This window comes from Pipra filicauda, unplaced genomic scaffold (genome assembly GCF_003945595.2).
Source record: "Pipra filicauda isolate LSUMZ 115617 unplaced genomic scaffold, ASM394559v2 scaffold157_size4220110_pilon, whole genome shotgun sequence".
Classification (NCBI taxonomy): Eukaryota; Metazoa; Chordata; class Aves; order Passeriformes; family Pipridae; genus Pipra; species Pipra filicauda.
Genome location: NW_024104073.1, coordinates 3,596,739 through 3,616,107, shown reverse-complemented (window position 1 = coordinate 3,616,107; position 19,369 = coordinate 3,596,739). Strand labels below are relative to the sequence as shown.

At 41.7% G+C, this 19,369-nt stretch overlaps 1 protein-coding gene across 1 annotated transcript in view; it reads right to left on the bottom strand.

The window, feature by feature from the left end:
• The window catches only part of LOC113990242 (neural-cadherin-like), a 66,345-nt gene that overhangs the window by 21,813 nt on the left and 25,163 nt on the right, over positions 1 to 19,369 (bottom strand). Inside the window, exons 2-14 of the mRNA XM_039379125.1 lie at positions 18,886 to 19,217; positions 18,376 to 18,487; positions 14,549 to 14,798; positions 13,441 to 13,583; positions 12,924 to 13,096; positions 12,410 to 12,578; positions 10,532 to 10,702; positions 7,108 to 7,280; positions 6,812 to 6,979; positions 5,664 to 5,913; positions 3,061 to 3,188; positions 1,678 to 1,864; positions 1,375 to 1,518 (exon numbers count right to left, since the gene is read on the bottom strand). Of these exons, the coding sequence (XP_039235059.1) occupies positions 1,375 to 1,518; positions 1,678 to 1,864; positions 3,061 to 3,188; positions 5,664 to 5,913; positions 6,812 to 6,979; positions 7,108 to 7,280; positions 10,532 to 10,702; positions 12,410 to 12,578; positions 12,924 to 13,096; positions 13,441 to 13,583; positions 14,549 to 14,798; positions 18,376 to 18,487; positions 18,886 to 19,217 (2,400 nt within the window). The remainder of the gene's footprint in view (positions 1 to 1,374; positions 1,519 to 1,677; positions 1,865 to 3,060; positions 3,189 to 5,663; positions 5,914 to 6,811; positions 6,980 to 7,107; positions 7,281 to 10,531; positions 10,703 to 12,409; positions 12,579 to 12,923; positions 13,097 to 13,440; positions 13,584 to 14,548; positions 14,799 to 18,375; positions 18,488 to 18,885; positions 19,218 to 19,369) is intronic.

The following is a 19,369-nucleotide window of genomic DNA, read 5'->3' as shown; positions in this document are numbered from 1 at the left end:
AATAACAAAAAAGTAACATACTATTAAAATACTAGAAGCTACTTTTACTCAATGTTTCCTAAGCTTCATTTCAAACTCCAGTATTCCTTAAATTTTTTTTAAACCACTGGGTGGTGCTAAAATATAACAGAAGTCCTCTGTTTTGAGCAAGAATTCATCTCAGAAGAACATTCCACCTGTACAACAGCAGCTAGTTGATTATTGCAAAACTTTTAGGAACAACAACAACAACAAATTGTTTAGTTCTTCCTGTTTACTTGTTTGAAAAGGTAAGAAATACCTGACATTGCATTCCAGTATAGAAAATCATTTCCCAAATTGAATAGGCAAACTGCTAGGAGTAGAAAGAACATTCAGCATTTCAAGTTATAGTCAGCTGTGGATGAGAAGACTAGAGCAACCAATATGTATGGTAAGAAAGTGAAAAGGCTGTGCTCAACATTACTGCTTGGAAGAGTTTGACTGCCTTTGCAGCAAGAGTTTGAGCATCACTCTACTCACTTTTGTCAAATTCTCTCAAATGCAGCAACTGGTTTCAAATGACCTTTTAACATCTCCCTTGTGGGCACTAAGAGGCACAGGCACTACAGCACTGCCAGTGGAAGGAATGACCAGCTCCCATCTGCTCCTGGGAACATGTTCCTCTGGTTCTCATTTGGACTCTGTCATCAGCTTGCCTTCTTTTTTTCAATGAGTTTGCTTTCCTTGAGCAAATTTTACTGGCCCAGCTCATGAAAGTAGCAAAAAAGCCACAGCAGAAGCAAAGTCAGGGACTGACTGATGGTATATGCTGTTGGACTGGCTCAGCCCGTCTGTAGGGGCAGTTTCACACCATCATAGCCAATGCCAGTGTGAGCCCAAACAGAAAGTCTGGCTTTCCTTTCCTTCCTGACTTCATTTCTGACCATGTCATCCCAGATTATCCATTGTTTGTCAGATTCTTCCACGAGCATATTTAACTAATTCACCATATTCACTAAATCATCAAAAAGCGCACAGGCCTGGTTTTCTTAAAATGATAGTAAGTAAAATTGACTCCCAGAAAGACCTAGAAAGCACAGGATCTGGCAAAAAGCAAGCACATGCTCAGGAGTGAGTTTCTATGTTACCTATTATGAAGTTACAGCAGCATTGTGATTCCAGGTGATTTCATTCTGTCCCAAACAGCTAGCTTAACCTTTGCAGTGAAAACCCGAGCACCTAATAAAAGAAAATGCTCACATGTGCCCAGAACTTCTCTCCTCACTTTTAAAAATGCTTGAAATCTGTACTCATCTCCTGGATGCAGAGATTTGTTTGCCCATGAAGGAAGTAGCCCTACGCACAGCACAAATTAACACTAGGGACTTGAAAAGATATGCAAGGTCCACTCACCCTCATCTTCATCATCTGCTATTGCTGTCACAACAGGACTTCCAACATCCCTGTCCTCATCTATGCTGACCTCATACACTGACCGAGGAAATGCCGGAGCGTTGTCATTCACATCACTGACAAAAATCCTTACGTAGGCTGTGTCTAAGAAGGAGATGCAAGAGGAACATGCAGACTAGAAATGGCAGAGATGGAATACCTTGTGTTATTCCAGACTGCTCACATACCCCCCAAGTCTATAAAAGTCAAAGAACTCAACCTCTGATATCTTTTAACCAATACAGAATTCCTTACTAGTTTTACCTGTGTTGGGCTGCCCATGAACACCAGGTCTAGCAGATTCTGAAGAGTCCTGAGACTGAACTTCAATCAAGTAAGAGGCTCTTTTCTCTCTGTCAAAAGATACACAGGTGGAAATAATTCCTGTCTCAGGTTCAATGGTGAAGAACTGGTAATCCTCATTAGAATCTTTCAATATTAAGTAGTGAACCTAAAAAGGAAATAGTTAAGAGAAGTTACCATTTTTGATTTTCATTTATATGTCCAAGTATTGTGACCTCCCCTTCCTCAGCAGTCTTCTGGTTCTGTCCGCAAAGTAGCAAGACACTGAGGAAGGACAGATCATGTGAATATGATTTTCTAAGTCTTTTGCTCATTTTTATATAAAAACCCCAGAACTTTCAGACAGAAGAACACCTGAAGAGGTGATATCAAGGCCCATCAAGCCCAGTATCCAACCTCCAACAGGGGCCAGTAGGAGCAGTTAAGAAAGACCATGAGTAACAGGGAACAAAATGTATGGAATGACATCTTCCCTGGTGTCTCCTCATCTTCTAGCAATCCACTGTGGTTTTGATCTCAAAAAAAAAAAAAAAAAAAAAAAGGAGCTAACTGATAATTTGGGTCCTGTTCAAAAGGACTGAATAAATGAAAACTTCCACTGATTAAAGTTATCCACATTTTTGCCTTTAATAAAATTTGCTCTCTGAAAACAAAAACATTTCCATCCCCACCCCCAGGTCATGCCCAAGCACCACCAGGCAGTTCTCCTACAGGTTGCTCTTCAGACATTGCAAAATGACAGTTCCAGAACAGCAGATCTCCACTAGCCAGAGTTTCTTCACGGAAGAGCTAGTAACGTTTTTGGAAACGGCTCAGGAAAATACACAGAAAATGAGCAATTTCTTTCAGAATTCTGCTTTTTCCTAGGGTTGGGTCATTATGACAATAATGGTCAAATGTTGGTTTGACCAACCATTTGACCAATGATGATGAAATAAAATGCTTTTTAATTGGCCATATTTAAATGGCAGTGAATAACTGACAACAATCACTGACAATCAATTAAAAAATGAGCTGAAGAGGCAAGAGTTTGGAAACATGGCCTGCAGCCACATCCACTTCTCTTGTCACAGGAGCAACCCTGCAAATCATACAGCAGTGCTTTATCATGGTTGCTGGATCAGGATTAGATGCTATGATGAAGGATCTGAAGGTAGTGAACAGCATCTTCTCTGCCTGCCTCCCAAATTATGCACATCAGGCACATGCTAGACAAATGCTTGACAAGTGCTGTAAGAAGTGTCGGTGGCTCATTATCCTGTCATCTGCTGGCTACACATTCTCACTAATTACAATACTAAAACTTGACTATCAGGAGGAAAAGAATTGGATGTAAGGTCAAACCTCTCCATGTAGGCCAGAATCCAAGTCCGTGGCTAACACCTGAACCACTGATGTGCCAACATCAGCTCCTTCTGGCACAGACACCTCATAGTTAGAAGACATGAAGAATGGAACATTATCATTGACATCTGCAAAAGGAGGTGATGAAGATCATGATAAGAAAATATTTGAAGACTTTGTTTTACTGTGCTGATTTTTTTCCCCCTGCAGTTGCATTTTACTTGGAGAAAGAGCTCACATTGTTCATAGCAAGAAACAATCCTACTTTGGGTCTTCCCATTCTTGTGGTAGCTGACAGGAGGCATTTTTAAAGACATTGAGCAGATTCTGGGAGATAGTGGCCTCATCTCAGCTAAGACACTAGCTAAGGATTTGGCCAGCAATATTCTTACACGAAGTCCATGAATGCCAGGACCAGGACCAGTCTGTAAAGAGCTGGTTATCTACAGCAGTAGGTAATTTCAGTATTTTAATAAGATTAACATACAATGAAAATTAAAATTGCAGACTCTATAGAGTAGTCAAAGAATGTGTTTCCCGGCCTTTGCAGGGCAGTATAGCCAGTGTTATGTTAGGCTATAGGACCTAATGATTATTTAGGGTGCAATTGCACATTAGCCTCCCCTCATCTAACTACTGGCCAATGTCCAAAGGAAGCATGCTGATCTTTCCACTCCTGTCATCCTGCTCTAAGCCATGGGATCCCCCTTCCCACGAACTGGATCACGTGGCCCTGTGTTGACAGTGCTCATTTGGTTGCTCTGAGTGAGACTGAATTTCTTGAGAGAAAAGGCTAGATGTGACCTGACACACTCTGCAGCTCTGTGATCATCAGATCCAATGGAAGGGATGTGGTGAAATTATGCAGGTGAGGAAAAGGACGGGCTGATCTGATAGTGGCAACCTGCAGTCAGGTCAGATTACACACAGGGCAAAGCCATGTTAAGCTCATATCAGTGCTGGTCTTGCTTGTCTTCCTTGCCTGACCCCTGTGGAGACCCAAACCAAAAAGGCATGCCCAGTATTTTGGAGGGCCAGTTTGTGGCACATTTTCTCCATAAAACTGCTGTGTCGGACAAGATGAGCACAAGGGACACGCAAGAGAACCACGGCAGCACTGACTCAAATCCATTTAAACTGCACTGGAATCACATCCTCCTGCTGAACCCATGGCAAGTTGGTCCATGTTCCTCTTTGTCTGTAAGGTGACTAAACTCAGAAATGCTGCACAGTCCCCTATATCTTTTTGCACTTCTCACAGTTTAACAGCCACATTTGAAGGAAGTAATTTTCCTGTGTCGTGGCATAGTGCCAAGACAGAGGAGCTGTAATGACAGTTCCTTGGCTCCATCTCTCTTTGTCAAGGGCAGACAAAAAATTTAATATCTCATTTAATACCCTAAAGCACACATTTTGTTTTACTACTGCCACGGTATTCCGTTGATTCTAGCATCTATTTGCAGGATGAGTGTCTTAAGTTAATTTTTTTTAAGTTGTCAGTGTGGGCTCCCATAAATCCCAATTTTCTTTCTCTCTTATGTGCATAATTGCCTGTGGAAACTTCTATTCTAAAAGTCTATTTATTTTCCCCTATTTTACAGAAGAGAATATTTCTTGTTGGAGAAATGTTTCAGCAAATTCACTGAGCAAGATAAGAAAAATAAGATGATATAAAAAACTTCCTTTTCTGTGTACTTGTGCATAAATAAAGGACAATTCTGCATATGAAATTTTCTAGTGGTTATTTCTCTAAAAGTTGTTTAACTTGCTTTGTTCTCCCACTAATGTATATGTGTATGTGTAAACACTTTTTTGTACAAAATACTAAGTTACTCAAAAAGGATTTTTACTTGTAAATAAAATGAATTTTCTGACAAATTCTGATACCAATAACTGCACTATAGGAAAAATATTTGAGATAGGATCCATAAACTACAAAGAGGCACTGACCAGGGGGACTTCACTTATTCATATTTTCATCTGAATGTCTACTATCAAAAGTAACTCCACTAATGCCTCAAAAAGCAGGGATTAATATCAGATTTATAGTTTTATGTGGATCTACAGGAGTAGAGCCTTACCAAAAGATGCTACTATAAGGATTAAGTTTTTGAATATTGCACCTATTGTAAGGACCCCCGCAATTTTATTTCTAGAGCTTTCATCTCAGCATGCAATAGAAAATTCTGTTTGTAACAAAAAACCCTAAACAGATATCCAACACAAGCCCAGCCTATCTGTGCTGTTTCAATAGCACAGACTCTTTCCGGTAATACTCATTTCCTTTCAATAGCTTGGGAACAAGTACTAGATTTCTCCTCCTATCAAAAGAAACTCTTTCTAATTAGATTTATAGAACCAGCTGTCTAAACATTCAGACAGCCCATTTTTGCACTACCACATTTCCACATTTGATGGTGGTACTTAGAAATCATCTCAAATAGACCTTTCGGATGACTGCACAACCTTTTACAGTACAGAAATGTACAAAGCCTTCTTAGGTGGCTTGGCATTTCATAGATGTTACCTTAATTCATGACATTATACTAAAAATTACAAGAATATTGTTCTGAATAAGCTGTTCTAATAACAGCAAAGCTTACCTGTTATGTTCACATAAACAGTGGCAAAGGAAGCTAAAGGAGTCATTGCTACATTTTGTGCCCGGACTGTCAGGATGAAAAACTTAGTTGTCTCAAAGTCAAGTGGTTCAGCGACTAGAAGAGAAGCAGATCCATCAGCTCTGTTTGGCTTCAGATAGAAATGAACTGGCATGTTAGTCTCTGGAACTTGACCCTCCTCCAGATTATACGTAACCCTGGGATCACCAAGAGGGGATGTGGCTTTGATGGTCTGAAGAAGAAAAGAGCCACGACATATGTTCATGAAGCACAGGATTGCAAATGTTACATGTTCAGTTTGATGGCAAGAACACACATGCACGTATGTCCTCCAAGAACATACATGCCTATATGACTTGGATAACAGACAGAAGAGAAACAGTTTACAGAGCTGAGTTTCATTTTACAACATTTAGGTTCTATGCAGGTCTTTAATCGACAAGAAATTTACCTGCCTGTAAGTGCGCCAAGCAAGAACTGCACCACTGGCTAAAGGAAATCCCTTTTTTCTCCTCCTTCCAAAGAAAAAGCGATCCAAAAGGAGACCATTTCTCCATTGAGTTGTACATATTACCCATCAAGTTACAGGAAAAGAACCTAAATTGTTTGCAACTGCTTAGATATTACATGCAGGAGGAGGAAGGCAGGAATTATCTGGCAATTTATGGAAGACACTGTCCTTAAAGAGTAAGTCTGTATGGGTTAAAAAGGAAATGATTTGAGTTAAAAAAAGCTTAAAGCAAATTACAGTCATTCTATGCTCTAGTGCTGAATGAGAAAAGCTGCAGGAAAGAGGCAGGCAGGTAGCACAGGCCACTGAGGATGGTGGATGGAGGAGCTGGCCCTCGGTGGGAACACCCAAGGATTTCCCACGTTGGCAGGGCACAGGTTTTGCTTCTGTGGGAGCGCATCCTGGTAGCCATTGGTTTAAGTAAGTCATTGGGAAAACTGCTGCCAGCTGAAATGCCAGCCTATTCTGCAACAGGTGCTCCTCACAAACTCTAGCAGGACACACAGCAGTGAAGGAAGATAAAGGAACTGCGATTGAGTAAGGTTGAAGAGTGGGCAGAACAAAACAGAGGAAGAAGTCGAGATGAAGAGGGAGGGAAGTAATCACATTTTTAACATACCACTATCTTGGTGTCACGAATGGTGTTTTCAGGGATGGTTACCCAGTATCTGTTCTGCTCCCACTGTGGTGGCTGGCTGAGTGCATTAGTGACAGTGACCGTCAGCTCCACTGTGCTGCTCCTGTTGCCGCCATCTGTCGCTACAATATAGCGGCTAATGCGAGTTGTCTACGAAACAAAGAAAACAGAGTATATTTGCAAACCATTTTGTACAAACCAGGGGATTGCAATTAATGGATTTGCAATGGATTTGGGGGGCTGGAGGTTGCTCTGTTCCAAGCAGAGTCTCATATTACCTGGGGCAGTGGGCAGTTCACGTACACCCAACCTGTGCTGGGGTTGATCTGGAAGTATTCCACTTGATGCTCTAACATTGAGTATGTGACAGCAGCATTCACACCCTGGTCACTGTCGTGAGCTGCAACACGGAGGAAACTCATCCCCACTGGAGTGTCTTCGCTAAGGAAGTCTTTGAAAAGACAAAGGTAGTGTCAGCAGTTCTGATCTAGTTTACCAGGTTGTGTGTGTAAAGAAATAACCTTGTAAAACGTCATAGTCCCATTCATGACAGGTTAAATGTTTCTGTAATGAGGCAGGTTACAAAGTATTGTCACCAATAGAGTGTCTGAAGTCCTCTTTTAACTTCCCTGTCCCTCTCCCCAGCCATGCTGGGTTGTTAAGTGAGCTGCTGGTGATGCAGATTTACCGACACTGCTGCTGCCAGCACTTGTGTGTCTCTACAGCAGCACTGCCAAACCCCACAGCTGGTTGCATGCCTGCTGCTTCGGATCACAGCCCAGGCTGCTGTGCCCAGCTGACGATAAAGGCAGGTTGGCATCAAAGGGAATTCTGTGTGAATTGAATTAATCCTGAATATGAGTGGTGGCAGCAGCACTGCCAGTGGGAGGCAGTAGGTAATCACAAAGCATGAAGACTCAGGTCATGCCAAAGAAGCCTCCAACATCCCAGTGTTTTGGAGAAGTCCCCCAGGGCAAGGGCAATGATCATTTTATGCCTGTCTCTTTCTTTAGGTCTCACTCCCTATTCCCAGCAATACAGCTGACACAGAGATCATGTCTTTGTGCCTACAGTTCTAGGCAGACCCTTCCTTCTTTGGACTTGCTTGTATCTAAAAATCTGGTGGCAAAGAGTCACACATTTGAAGTGTTCATTGCACAAAAGAGTAATTAAGTTTGTCTTCCTAAAGCCTGATTCCTGGAAGGGACATCAACAAAGTGATGGGAATTAATGAGCAGTCAGTTCCTACTCCCCTCTGCAAGGCACAACTTTATATGAAGCTATTGCATCCCTGCTGGCCGTCTTTCTTCCACACTCCCATTTTTACACTGCTCTGATCTGACTTCGGTCTTGTTCTTCCCTCCATTCTCAGCCATTCAGTCCCAGTTCCTTCTCCGAGCAGCTATGGGTGCTTGCCTGGTCATGGTTTTGAGACGTTTCCATGTAGTAAGGTTCCATCAGCTCAGTGTATTGAAATGGTCCTGACAGGGTGAAGGCTGATGCAGTTGGGTTTAGACAACCCAGTCAGTCTATTTAATCATGGCTTGTTCAGAAACTGTTTCATATCTTTGATCTCCCTTGTATGTGTCTCCTTTAGCATTTTTGAGGTGGGACAATCAGAGCTGCATACTACTTAAAGTGGAGCGGTCATGTTTTCTCTTTTGGCTTTCTCCCTTAATATCTACAGTCTGTGGCAGTGGAGCAGTAAAACTTTAAACCACAACAACTACTTTCTTCATGGACAACAATTAACTTCCCTTAACCCCTGTGTCATTTAATTGTCCTAGGATTCTTGTCCCTGGTATGTCAGTAACAGCTAAAGCTAATCTCAGAAGAGATTACCAACACTAAAATAGATTCATGAAAATTGAATTAATTGCTAAGAAACAGTGTAAAATACCACTTTTTGTGTGTTTATGCTGTGTTTAACAGTCAAATTCTGTTAAATTGCATTGTAAGAAAAAATACAAAATTACTTGAAAGGGCTGTACTCTCTCATTTCATGTGCTTTGCTTGCTGCTGGCGTAACTAACATTTACTACACCATCCCTACTGCAGGGAGTTAAGCATTTCTTTAATGTCTGTTTTGCAGGCAGATGATAAGATGCATGGCTAAATCAGGGATTTGACCAACATCCTAGTGCTGAGGAATAAAGAACCAGCAGTTTCCAGAATGAACAGAAACCTCTGACTAATGGCATTTGATCTTGTTAGAGAAGGAGCTATTTTTAATTCTGTGACGTACAAGCATTGATTACTTATGTATAGATGTTGGCAAAATGCTATGCATAGTGACCTCATTATCTGCAGTTTTGCTATCTCAAAGTGCTGCCTTTGCTTCAGGACCTTTGCTGGTACCTTGTGTTCATGGAAAAAGAAAGAAAATCTGCCCATTCCTCAGAAGTGCTGAATCAATCATAATTACCAAATGCAATCTCTCAGCTTCACAGCTTTTGAAGTAAAAATACTGGGCAGTTTCACCTGAAGGACATTTGACAGTAGAACAGAAAGGTTCATCTTTGCACTTTGTCTTTATCTCAGTGACTTGTCTGCTCTGCTCAAAAATATTTCTCAGAGATCATTTCTACTTGATTTCTCAGTGCTGCTTTGGCCAGGCTTGCAGAAAACACTGGTAGGAATGTAGAAATGGCTATTCCCAATCTGCACATTTTAACAAATTTGGCACTTGGAGTTAGTCTCTGCAAAATACTCTAAAAGATTTAACACAATTCTCTTTCTGTTCCTCTGCATAACTCTGAAGTGTGGATGTATATTTTGCCTATTTCCTAGCAGGTTACTTCTCCTCCTTGTCAAACATCCAATCTGTTTTTGAACCCCACTAAGATGCTGGCCTCTGTGATGCTGAAGACAACTTACTTGTGAGCCACCTTCATTTTAGTAAGGCATTGGTCACCACTTTGCCCTCCATGACATTTCCATGCAACTCGCAAACATCTACAAAATGGAGTTGTCACATTCATCATCAGTTTTTTGCCATTTTGAGGCAATTATGCAAGGAAGGGCCTGTTCTAGTCCAACAGCTAGAGAGTATGCCCATCATTTGTGGATGACATTAGAGGGTCCGAGTGTAATGAAGTGCAGGATTCTGCTGGAGAAGCATCAAGTCAAATTAAATGAAAGACAAATGAAAAGCATATTGTGTGGGGATGAAAAAGGGAATGTCACCGGGGTAAATGGGAGAGGCTAGCTCAGGAGTACAGTTACAGGCGGCATAAGGGGCTCTCAACCAAAGGCAGCCTAGAAACCAAGGATTTCAGGCTGTTTGACAAGAGATAGATGCCACTTCAGCCTATTCAAGCAGAGGTGCTGTGCTAAAGAGACACAGATGACAACTGCACTTCTAGTCAGGGTTGATGAATTCCCAGCTAGGATGTCATGTTTTGTTTTGGAACATAAAATAAAGATTCAGTGTGGAGAAAAGCTGGGCTGGGAAAAGCTGCAAAGGGAAGGGATCAGATCTGCTTCATCTCTAGGAGTGAAGACAGTCAATGTTTTTGAGAACTGCAATGAATAAAGAGGACTGATCAATTCTGTACATTTGCACTGGTGATGGTTTAAGCAGTGACCGGCTTAGTGGGTAACAGAGGAAGACTGGTCACCTAAAAAACTGACCACTGGTATAAGGAACTACTAACCAGGCTCATGCGGCAGTACTGGGACAGGTAGTTAAGCAACACTCACACTGATAGCGGCTGTTCTCAAACTTGGGATCGTTGTCGTTGATGTCAGCGATGAGGACGGTGATCTGACACACGCCGATCAGCGGCTCCCGTGCCTGGTCAGTAGCAGTAACAGACAGCATATACTCCCTCTGCTTCTCCCGGTCAAAACTCTGCACGGTTCTGATGACTCCTGGGAACACAGACACTCCCTGTTCTGCATGTCACAGCCTCGGGACTGAATTTGCAGAGAGGGATCTGCACACCTCCTGCACAAGAGGAAGCTCTGACCGCACGCAACACAACTGTCAAACTTAATCTACACCAACCCTGCAATGCACATCTTGGACAAGACCAAATTCAATTCTCCCATCTCTCCTCTCCTCATATGTCACCTGCTGCCAGCAGTCAACAGCTTTCTTTCCTGCTGCCCTGATAAGGAGCTTCAGTATGAGCACCTTGTGATCTCATGGCTCTTGGAACACAGAAGGGCTTTCTCTTTCTCATCAAAAGGTCTCTCTTAGGTTTATTCCAATGACAGTCAAGTAACTGAATCAGCTCATTACTACTTTGAGGAAGAGTTGCACCACAGAAGGTACAAGTGATGTGGCCAAAGTCATCTCTACTACAGGAGTTGGAGGCTGTCTCATTAAACGAATTAAAATTGGGCAGCTCCATCAATCACATAGCTCCATGGATAAATCAAACCATTTTCTCCAAATTTTCCACTTTTTCTCCCTACTAATCAAGTCTCTCCTTGTCTCTACTATTTTCTTCTGGTTAACAGACTTCAAACTGGCCTTCTTGAGATCACTTCCAGACTTACATGTCTACTATGCTCAGGTCCAGAGGTCTGTAGCTCTATTGTAGGCCCTTTCAGTGTCCTTTACACTCCTGGACATGCCAGTACCAAATTTTACTGTTTTAACTGTAGAAACTTCAAAAAAATTTATGACTTTGTCATTTGAAATACATCATACATCAAGACATCATTGCCGTGTTTTGGTACGAGGGTTTTGCCTGCACTGCACTGGATCTCCTATTTGTGTGTGAGATGAGAAATAAACTGTGGCCATATGGAAGGGAAGAACAAACTCAGGCTGTTTAAATCACGCTTTCTGCTCCGCACTTTTATAGCTACACTTGATCCAATAGGAAGGTAAGTGACAGGTTTTTATCTGCTTATTGAACTGGGGTTTGTTTCCCTACTTAATTTGTATTTGGAGCCCCCAACATAAGAAGGAAGTGGACCTGTTGGAATGAGTCCAGAAGAGGGACATGAAGATGATCAGAGGGCTGGAGTATCTCTCCTATGAGAACAGACTGAGTTGTGATTTTTCAGCCTGGGGAAGAGAAGGTTCCATGGAGACCTTATAGCAGCCTTCCTAAAGGGAACCTACATGAGAGCTGGAGAGGTTCTGTGGGCATGTAGTGATAGGACAAGGGGTAATGGCTTTCAACTGAGGGAGATTAGGATGAAATTCTTTACTGTGAGAATGGTGAGGCACTGGCACAGTTTGCCCAGAGATGCTGTAGGTGCCCCACCCCTGGAAGTGTTCCAGGCCAGGTTGGATGGTGCTTTGAGCAATCTGGTCTAGTGGAAGGTGTCCTTGCCCATGGCGGGGGCATTGGAACTAGATGATCTTTCAGATCTCTTCCAAGCCAAACCATTCTATGCTTCTAATGATTTGAATCATTACAACCTTAATTTAATCTAATCTATGTGCATGGCTAACCTTATACTCTGAACATTTTCAAGGGTTTATCCTATAAACTGTTACAGCTAAGCCTGCAGTTACACTGCTAAAGCATGAGCCCACATGAACACACTCATACAGTGGCATTTTCATTACAAAAAAATGTCATTTTCATTTTATCTCAGCAACCCGAAGCTACTGACCTGTGTCTGGGTCAATGCTGAAGCCTAGGGAAGCTCCGTCTCGGTGCATTAGCCCATACTTCACCTCTCCATTGACGCCAAGGTCTGCATCATAGGCTTCTACCTGTAGCACGTATGTGCCTGGAGGCTGATTCTCCAAAACCCAGGTGCTGTCACTGTAGTAAGCGCACTAAAAATACACCCAAACATCTGACCCTAAATATTACACAGAGCCACATGAAATTGCTGCACAGTGTCAATGTTTTTTTTCCAGCAGGCCTGAGGAAAACTCAGAAGAAAATCACTATTATTACTTATACTTACAAAAAAATAAATCTGTAAGGGAGAGGAAGGAACAAAGGAGAATGGAGACTTTACGTTTTCTGTATGAAGAAAGCTGACTGCTGTTCACTTACAAGTTCATTCTGCTCTGCACACACAGTCCCTTCAGCCAGCCAGAAATTACCAGTAGCTAAGGAGAGTCTAGAACTCCAGTTACGGATGGGAAAAGAGTATCTGTAGAAAAACATCTTACCTCTCTGAAGACAGGCTTGTTGTTATTAATGTCATTAACTCCTACAATAACCTCAGCAAAACTGCTAAGAGGGGTGGGTCCCCCTGAGGCATTGTCATCTATCGCAGTGATGTTCAGGGTGTATTGTGGCCCTTTCAGGTTGGGTGGTGGGTTTCTGCGGAGCTTAATGATACCTAAATATGGAAGCATAAAGTGTCATTTTAATTTAGGGAGTAAACAAACAAAATCAAGCAAGCATCACATTTCTCTGCCACTGTGTTGTTGGTTCAGTTTTATTTTAGTTGCAAAGCATAGGAATCTGTCATCCTAGTCTGCACAGCCTTGGGCCAGGATTCTAGGTTCTGGTTGATAGTTGTATAACAACCATCATATCAAAGAACTAATCCTCACTGATACGAAGCATTCCCAATTGCAGATTATACGAATATGGTGCTTTCTTACGATTTTTGACATACAGGAGAAGCAGTCAACAGAGATTAGATGGTAAATAACTGTGTTCCAAAACCTCTTTCCTTACCTTTCTGGCTATCCAGTTCAAAGTTGCCCTCCTCATTGCCTCCTGTAATCAGATACAGCAGCCCATCTCCATCAGGGTCCTCTGCCCGAACAGTAGCCACCAAGGTGCTGGGACCAGCATCTTCCGAAAGGAAGGTTCTGTAACTGATGGACATACAGGAGCAATGGCAGCATGTACAGTATCAGATGAACCATTGCCATGGTAACCATTAGACAAAATTATAAATTCATTATTAATGGGGTTTTTTCCACGCTTTGGACGTGCATTCATGAAATCTTTAATTGGCTTAAGATGCAACTTTGGTCTTCTTTGTTCAGCATGGGGTACTTACTTTAGTAAGTAAGTACTAATCCTGCACTTTTAGTATACATAAAAAGTGCAATCCTGCACTTTTAGTATACATAAATTCCAAAGATCTTTTGGAAGATATCAATATGCACCATACTACACTGTACTGCAAATCAGGATCACATACCTCCTAAAGCTGAGAAAAAGGACATCTGTCATGATGTGTTTCTTATGTCCCTATATATTAATGGAAAGCATCAGATACTACAGAGATGAATGTAAATTGATGTTTTCTAATTAAATATATGTATATTTTGTATTTAAAATACGTCCATACTTGAAAGCTGTGCAAAGAATAGAAATTGTATTGATTATCGACAGGAAAGAAAGAGGCATCTTAAACAAGCAAGGCCTCATGAAATTAGCTTACAATACAATCTGTTGATGGTAAAATTAAGGTTTAGTGTTTGCTAACCACCATTGTTATCTGTCATCTATTTATACATGGATAATCATTTAGAGATCTAGAAGTCAACTTCATCAAAATCATTCCCTGCATAATCAGGTCTCTGATTTATTCTGTTCTCCCACTGTAAGTATAAAGTGAATATACTGGTATCACAACTGGTGTATTTTTTTTCAATACAATCTGGAAATGAAAGTCCAACTACTAAAGCCTTTCTATATAGAAATTACCCTTCAATTTCAGTGGTACTTATAGTTGCACAAAACAACAAGTGATCGTTCAGCCAGGTATTATTAAGGTTGCACATATGAACAGCATCTTTTAAACCTAAAGCAGGAGTTCACGAAGCCTTACACAGGTTGGGAGAAGACGGGAGCCTCATCATTCACGTTGGCCATTCGAATCCGCACAGACGCTGTCCCTGTCCGAGGAGGGTGTCCTTTATCAACAGCTATCACCACAAACTCATACATATGGTTTGCTCGCTCAAAGTTCAGCCTCTGGTTAGAATTGATGACCCCGTGATGCGTGATGGAAAAATCAGTGCTCTGGATGAAGTAAGTGATGTCAGAGTTGGAGCCAGAGTCGCAGTCTGTTGCAAGTACTAAAGAGAACACATTTAACAGACTAGTCATACTGTAAAAGAGGTTTGGTTATGCTATTTCCTATAAAGTCAACTCTTTGTTTTTGAGAACAGGCATCACCTAAATCTGTTTCATCCGTAAAAATCTCTTTTTAATGATTAGAGTCTGGGAGCTTAGCAGGAGGCTGGGAGTAAAAAATCAAAACAATTCTTCCATCCCCTTCGACACAGTCTGAGTGATCACAGCCAGGTGAGTTTGCAAAAGAGCTGTGATCCCAATACTGCACAACATGTTTTGTACAAACAGCAGTCAACACTGGTAATTACCACACAATCAATATGCACGTTGGTTGAATATTATCAGTCATAAACTGTGTAGTCACTCTCTCTGGGGATGCCGTTCAAATTTAATTAACTTCCAGCTATGTTACAGATAAAGTACTTTTTAATTACCTGGTGCTTCAAGGTACAAAGAGTGATTAAACATTCCTCCCCAGTAAGTGTTTATTCGGTATGTTGGGTGTCCCATCTGCTCAGAAGCAGCAAATCAGCACAACAAAGAGCTAGGGCTCACAGCATGGCATCAAATGTGATTTTTAAGAGTGGGAGCTCACCTCTCCAATTACCCTGCACTTTTTCTAGCCAAACAGGAGGCTTCACATCATACCCACACTGGTATTAAACAAACTCCTTATTCTACCAGTAGGATGCAGCCACTACAGTAGCATACAGACTTCTGGAAGCAGACCAGTGACTGCAGTGCGTGGACACCCTGGCAGGGAGCTGCAGCATCATCCACAGATGAAACAACAACCTGCCTCTATCAGAATATTAACTCAAAATAGGAAATGGGGAGAGAAAGATTTCAAAAGTACACAAATACTGTTCTACTTATTTGCAAAAAACCTCAGCTACATCTGCCTGTGGAAAGTTACTCATCTTTGTGTACAAGGACATATAGGGGGGTTGTAACACTTTGTTTAAAATCTCTCCAAATCCTGCTGCGTAAATGTTTGTGTGTGTTACAGATTACAAAATCAGGAGCTTTAGAGTTGATCACTCTCTTGCTGTACTGAAAGACAAAATATATTAAAAACTCAAGAAAGTTTGAAATTACTGTGACTTAAATCTGGTTAAGTATTGTTTTTAGAAAGACATATTTGAGTTGAAAAGTTCTGATTTAGTCTACAGTCATTAGTGAGCCATTGTAACCATTCACAAAAACATATTTTATGTGCTTAACTATCATATTTCCTTTCACCCAGATGTTTTCTGGCAAATAGGGAATGTGATACTTACTTGTACATGACAGGAACAAGCCTCGGAATTCTATTCCCATTCTATTTAATTCCATCCTGCAAACTGATGTGCATTGCAAAGATATTTCGAGGATCATATAGCAGCCACAAGCAGGTCTGTGCTGGCTTTGCCTGTGTTCTGAGCTAGCTTAGTGCAATCTAGCTCCAGCTCAAAGCCTCATGTGTTAGTACAAAGTTGCCAGCTCCAACTCTAAGCCTTGTTCTGCTGACATAGTGATGAGGCTGAGGGAGTACACTAATCCCTGCTGAGAACACCCCTACGTGCTTTTCTCATCATAGCATGTTTGCATCCAGAAATCTTAAAGCACACTCAGTGAGCACAAACCTGCCCACAATGACTAAGTAGATGGATTGACTCAGCATAGCATCTGCACTACAAACATGACACAAGACAGACTTCGAGTGTGCTAAAATAAAAATTGTTGACAATTAAAACCTACATTTACATTACTAACAGTTTTAACAAATGCCACATATCACACTACCTTCTTCACTGCCATCAACAGCAACTCACACATGCCCAGAATGGCAAAGGCTGTCTCACATTTGTATTTATTTTTGTTTGTGGGACATTCTGAGGTTGCAAAATCCCACCCCTTAAGGAACTACATCCAAGGTAAGAGCTGTTTGATTTTTTCTTCCCCCTGAGATAATACTTTTTTTGGCAGTCAGAGTTAGTGGCACAGATCTCATCCAGCACAGGGTACAGGTGACTGCCCATACAACTTCCTTGCAGTCACTAACAACCCTGCCCAGCCCTTCAACAGCAAGTGAATGTTCATACACTCATTTCCACTGACTGTCACTATACTTCCACCTCACATTTTCTTTTCTAAGATGGCTCTTTCTCTTGAAAACTTGCACATGTGGCAAGACAACAAAATGGGATGCAAATGCACAGCTTTGCCATTCTGCTTGCTTTGGACGTCGTGCACACATTTTCTCCCTGCAACTAAGAGCATTTTGATCAGCTTTAAAAGTTTCCTGAAGAGAAGAGCATTCATCTCTTTAAGGAAAATCACATGCTTAGGAATTTCAGGAGTTGATCATCCTGATCAACTTCTTGTTTCCCAAGAGCCATTAAACCAAAAAATGAAGTACAAGAAGCTCTGAACTCTCTTGGTAAGCATTAGAGAAAGCAGACCCTGCAGCCCCCTTATACAAGGAAGCTTAGTTTCTTATCACCACTGCAACCTGCAGAGTTAAGCTCCAAATTTAGGAAATTTACATTACTGGCTTCAGAAGACATGTTAGACAAGTAAATTTTTGCTAAGTCTTGCCTTGACACATATCCATTTTCACACAGTTCATAACCCTCAAGGTCTCAGCCTGTCTTCCCATTACTACCCCAGTACCTGCCCCTCCTTTCAGTTTGAACGCTGACAGTGAACCTGTAAGTGTTCTCCCTGTTTCAGGCAGAATACAGCTATGGCATGTATCACAACACGTCAGACTACATCAGATCTTTAGACATCTTGAAGGCATTTAACTGACACCAGTAAAACAGGCTGGAGAATGGGCTTTTGTTCCCTGCCTGCTGGTCTCTCAGGACTGACACAAGAGATGCAACATCACCCAAGTTCACTCTTTATTTGTGCAACCATGGTATTTCCTTGAAGATTTTTTTGGAACTTGGAGCTAAAAATTATTTCCAACAGCTCTGATCTTTCAGCAGGATATTATTCTAGCCTCTAAAGCATCATCTGCGCACTCAGGTTTTATGTGGAAGTGTCACTCAGCTGTGTTAAACACAGCAAATGTGGGATGATGACTGTTAAGCCACAATCATAAATAAAAGTTCACAGACTTTCCAAAGTTTTCTCTTTTAACACTTTGCAAGTCAGTTATACAGCATTAATACCTATTTGATGAAACTATCTGCCTATCTGAAAAAAAAAAACTCTTTTCCTCAACACTTTTTTTCTTAACTAGTTGCAGCTGTGTCTGGGACACAAAAAGATTACCAAGATTAGTTGAAGACAGCTACAACATTTAAAGGAAACAAGCTTTGGTAATCCACTAAGTCACTGCCTATCAGCTGCTTTATTGTGTCTTGGGTACCACAAGAATCTTCCTTGGGCACAGCACAGTGATCCTCACATGAAGACACTCACAACTCTACTTCCAGGATATCTAAAAGCCATCTATTACCTCCAGGAAAGCTGCCATCCACGTCTTACGAAGGCAGTGAGCACTTCCTTGTGGCAAGAACATGAAAATGGAACAAACTAGCAGGTCTGTGGCAAGACTGAAATGAAAGGCAATGGAATGGTCCTCACCTTGCAGTAGAGATGTGCCAACAGGAATGGTTTCGGGAACATTGTCTCTGCTGTAAATGGAGCGCTGGAATTCAGGAGAACAGTCATTTTCGTCGGTGATATGGACCATGACCTGAGACAAAAGGACATGCTGAGAGGAGATTTTAGCTTCTACACTTCAGAAAATGGGCACCTTGTTCTAGACACTGCCATGGCAGTCAGTGCTTTTGGTCTCCCATCCTTACACCTCCAATACTATTTTTCTTACACTACTCCTGTATCACAAAGAATTATTTTCTTCTCCAGTTCCAAGCAGACGGGAGGCAAAGCCAAAAAGAAATGACAAAAGGTATTTGCAGAGCGTAGATCTGAACCTAAGTCAGACTCCAGCTTTCTTCCTGTTCTGTAAAGTCCCCTTCCTCCCCAACATCCTCACAAGTGTCCTAGGCTATCCACCAGTGTAACTGGTTCCACTAGTAAACTAATAAAGATTGCAGGGACAGTGGGTAGGATGTGAAGTGATTCATGTACCTCAGTCACACTGCTGAGAGTGCTCTCAACTTCCATGGCTTTCAGTAAGAGATGATAGAGATGGTGTTCACTTTCGTAGTCCACAGGGTGGGTCAGGCTGAGCTCTCCGCTCTCTTGCCTCACCCTGAAGAGCCCAGAGGGATTTGTCAGCAGAGTGTACGAAAGAGGCTGGCTCTGGAAAGAAACAGCCTCAACAACTGCTACTCTGTAAAGAATGAAAGAACAACTCTTTGCTTCCAAACAACAACAATAGCTGTCTCCTGAGCACCTAGAGGAGGAAGATGATGAGGAGGAAAGGTGTCTTGCTCCCTCTCTGTTGATGTTTGCCTCAGCTTGCATTCAGACTAGAAATCCCTATGCTACAGAGAGTTGACCTACCGTCTCTTCTCTCACCAAACTTATCCGCTGACATAGCAGGGCTGGGATAACAGCCCATTTTAACCCCCACTAACATTAAAACATCTTTTTCTTTCCTATTGTACCC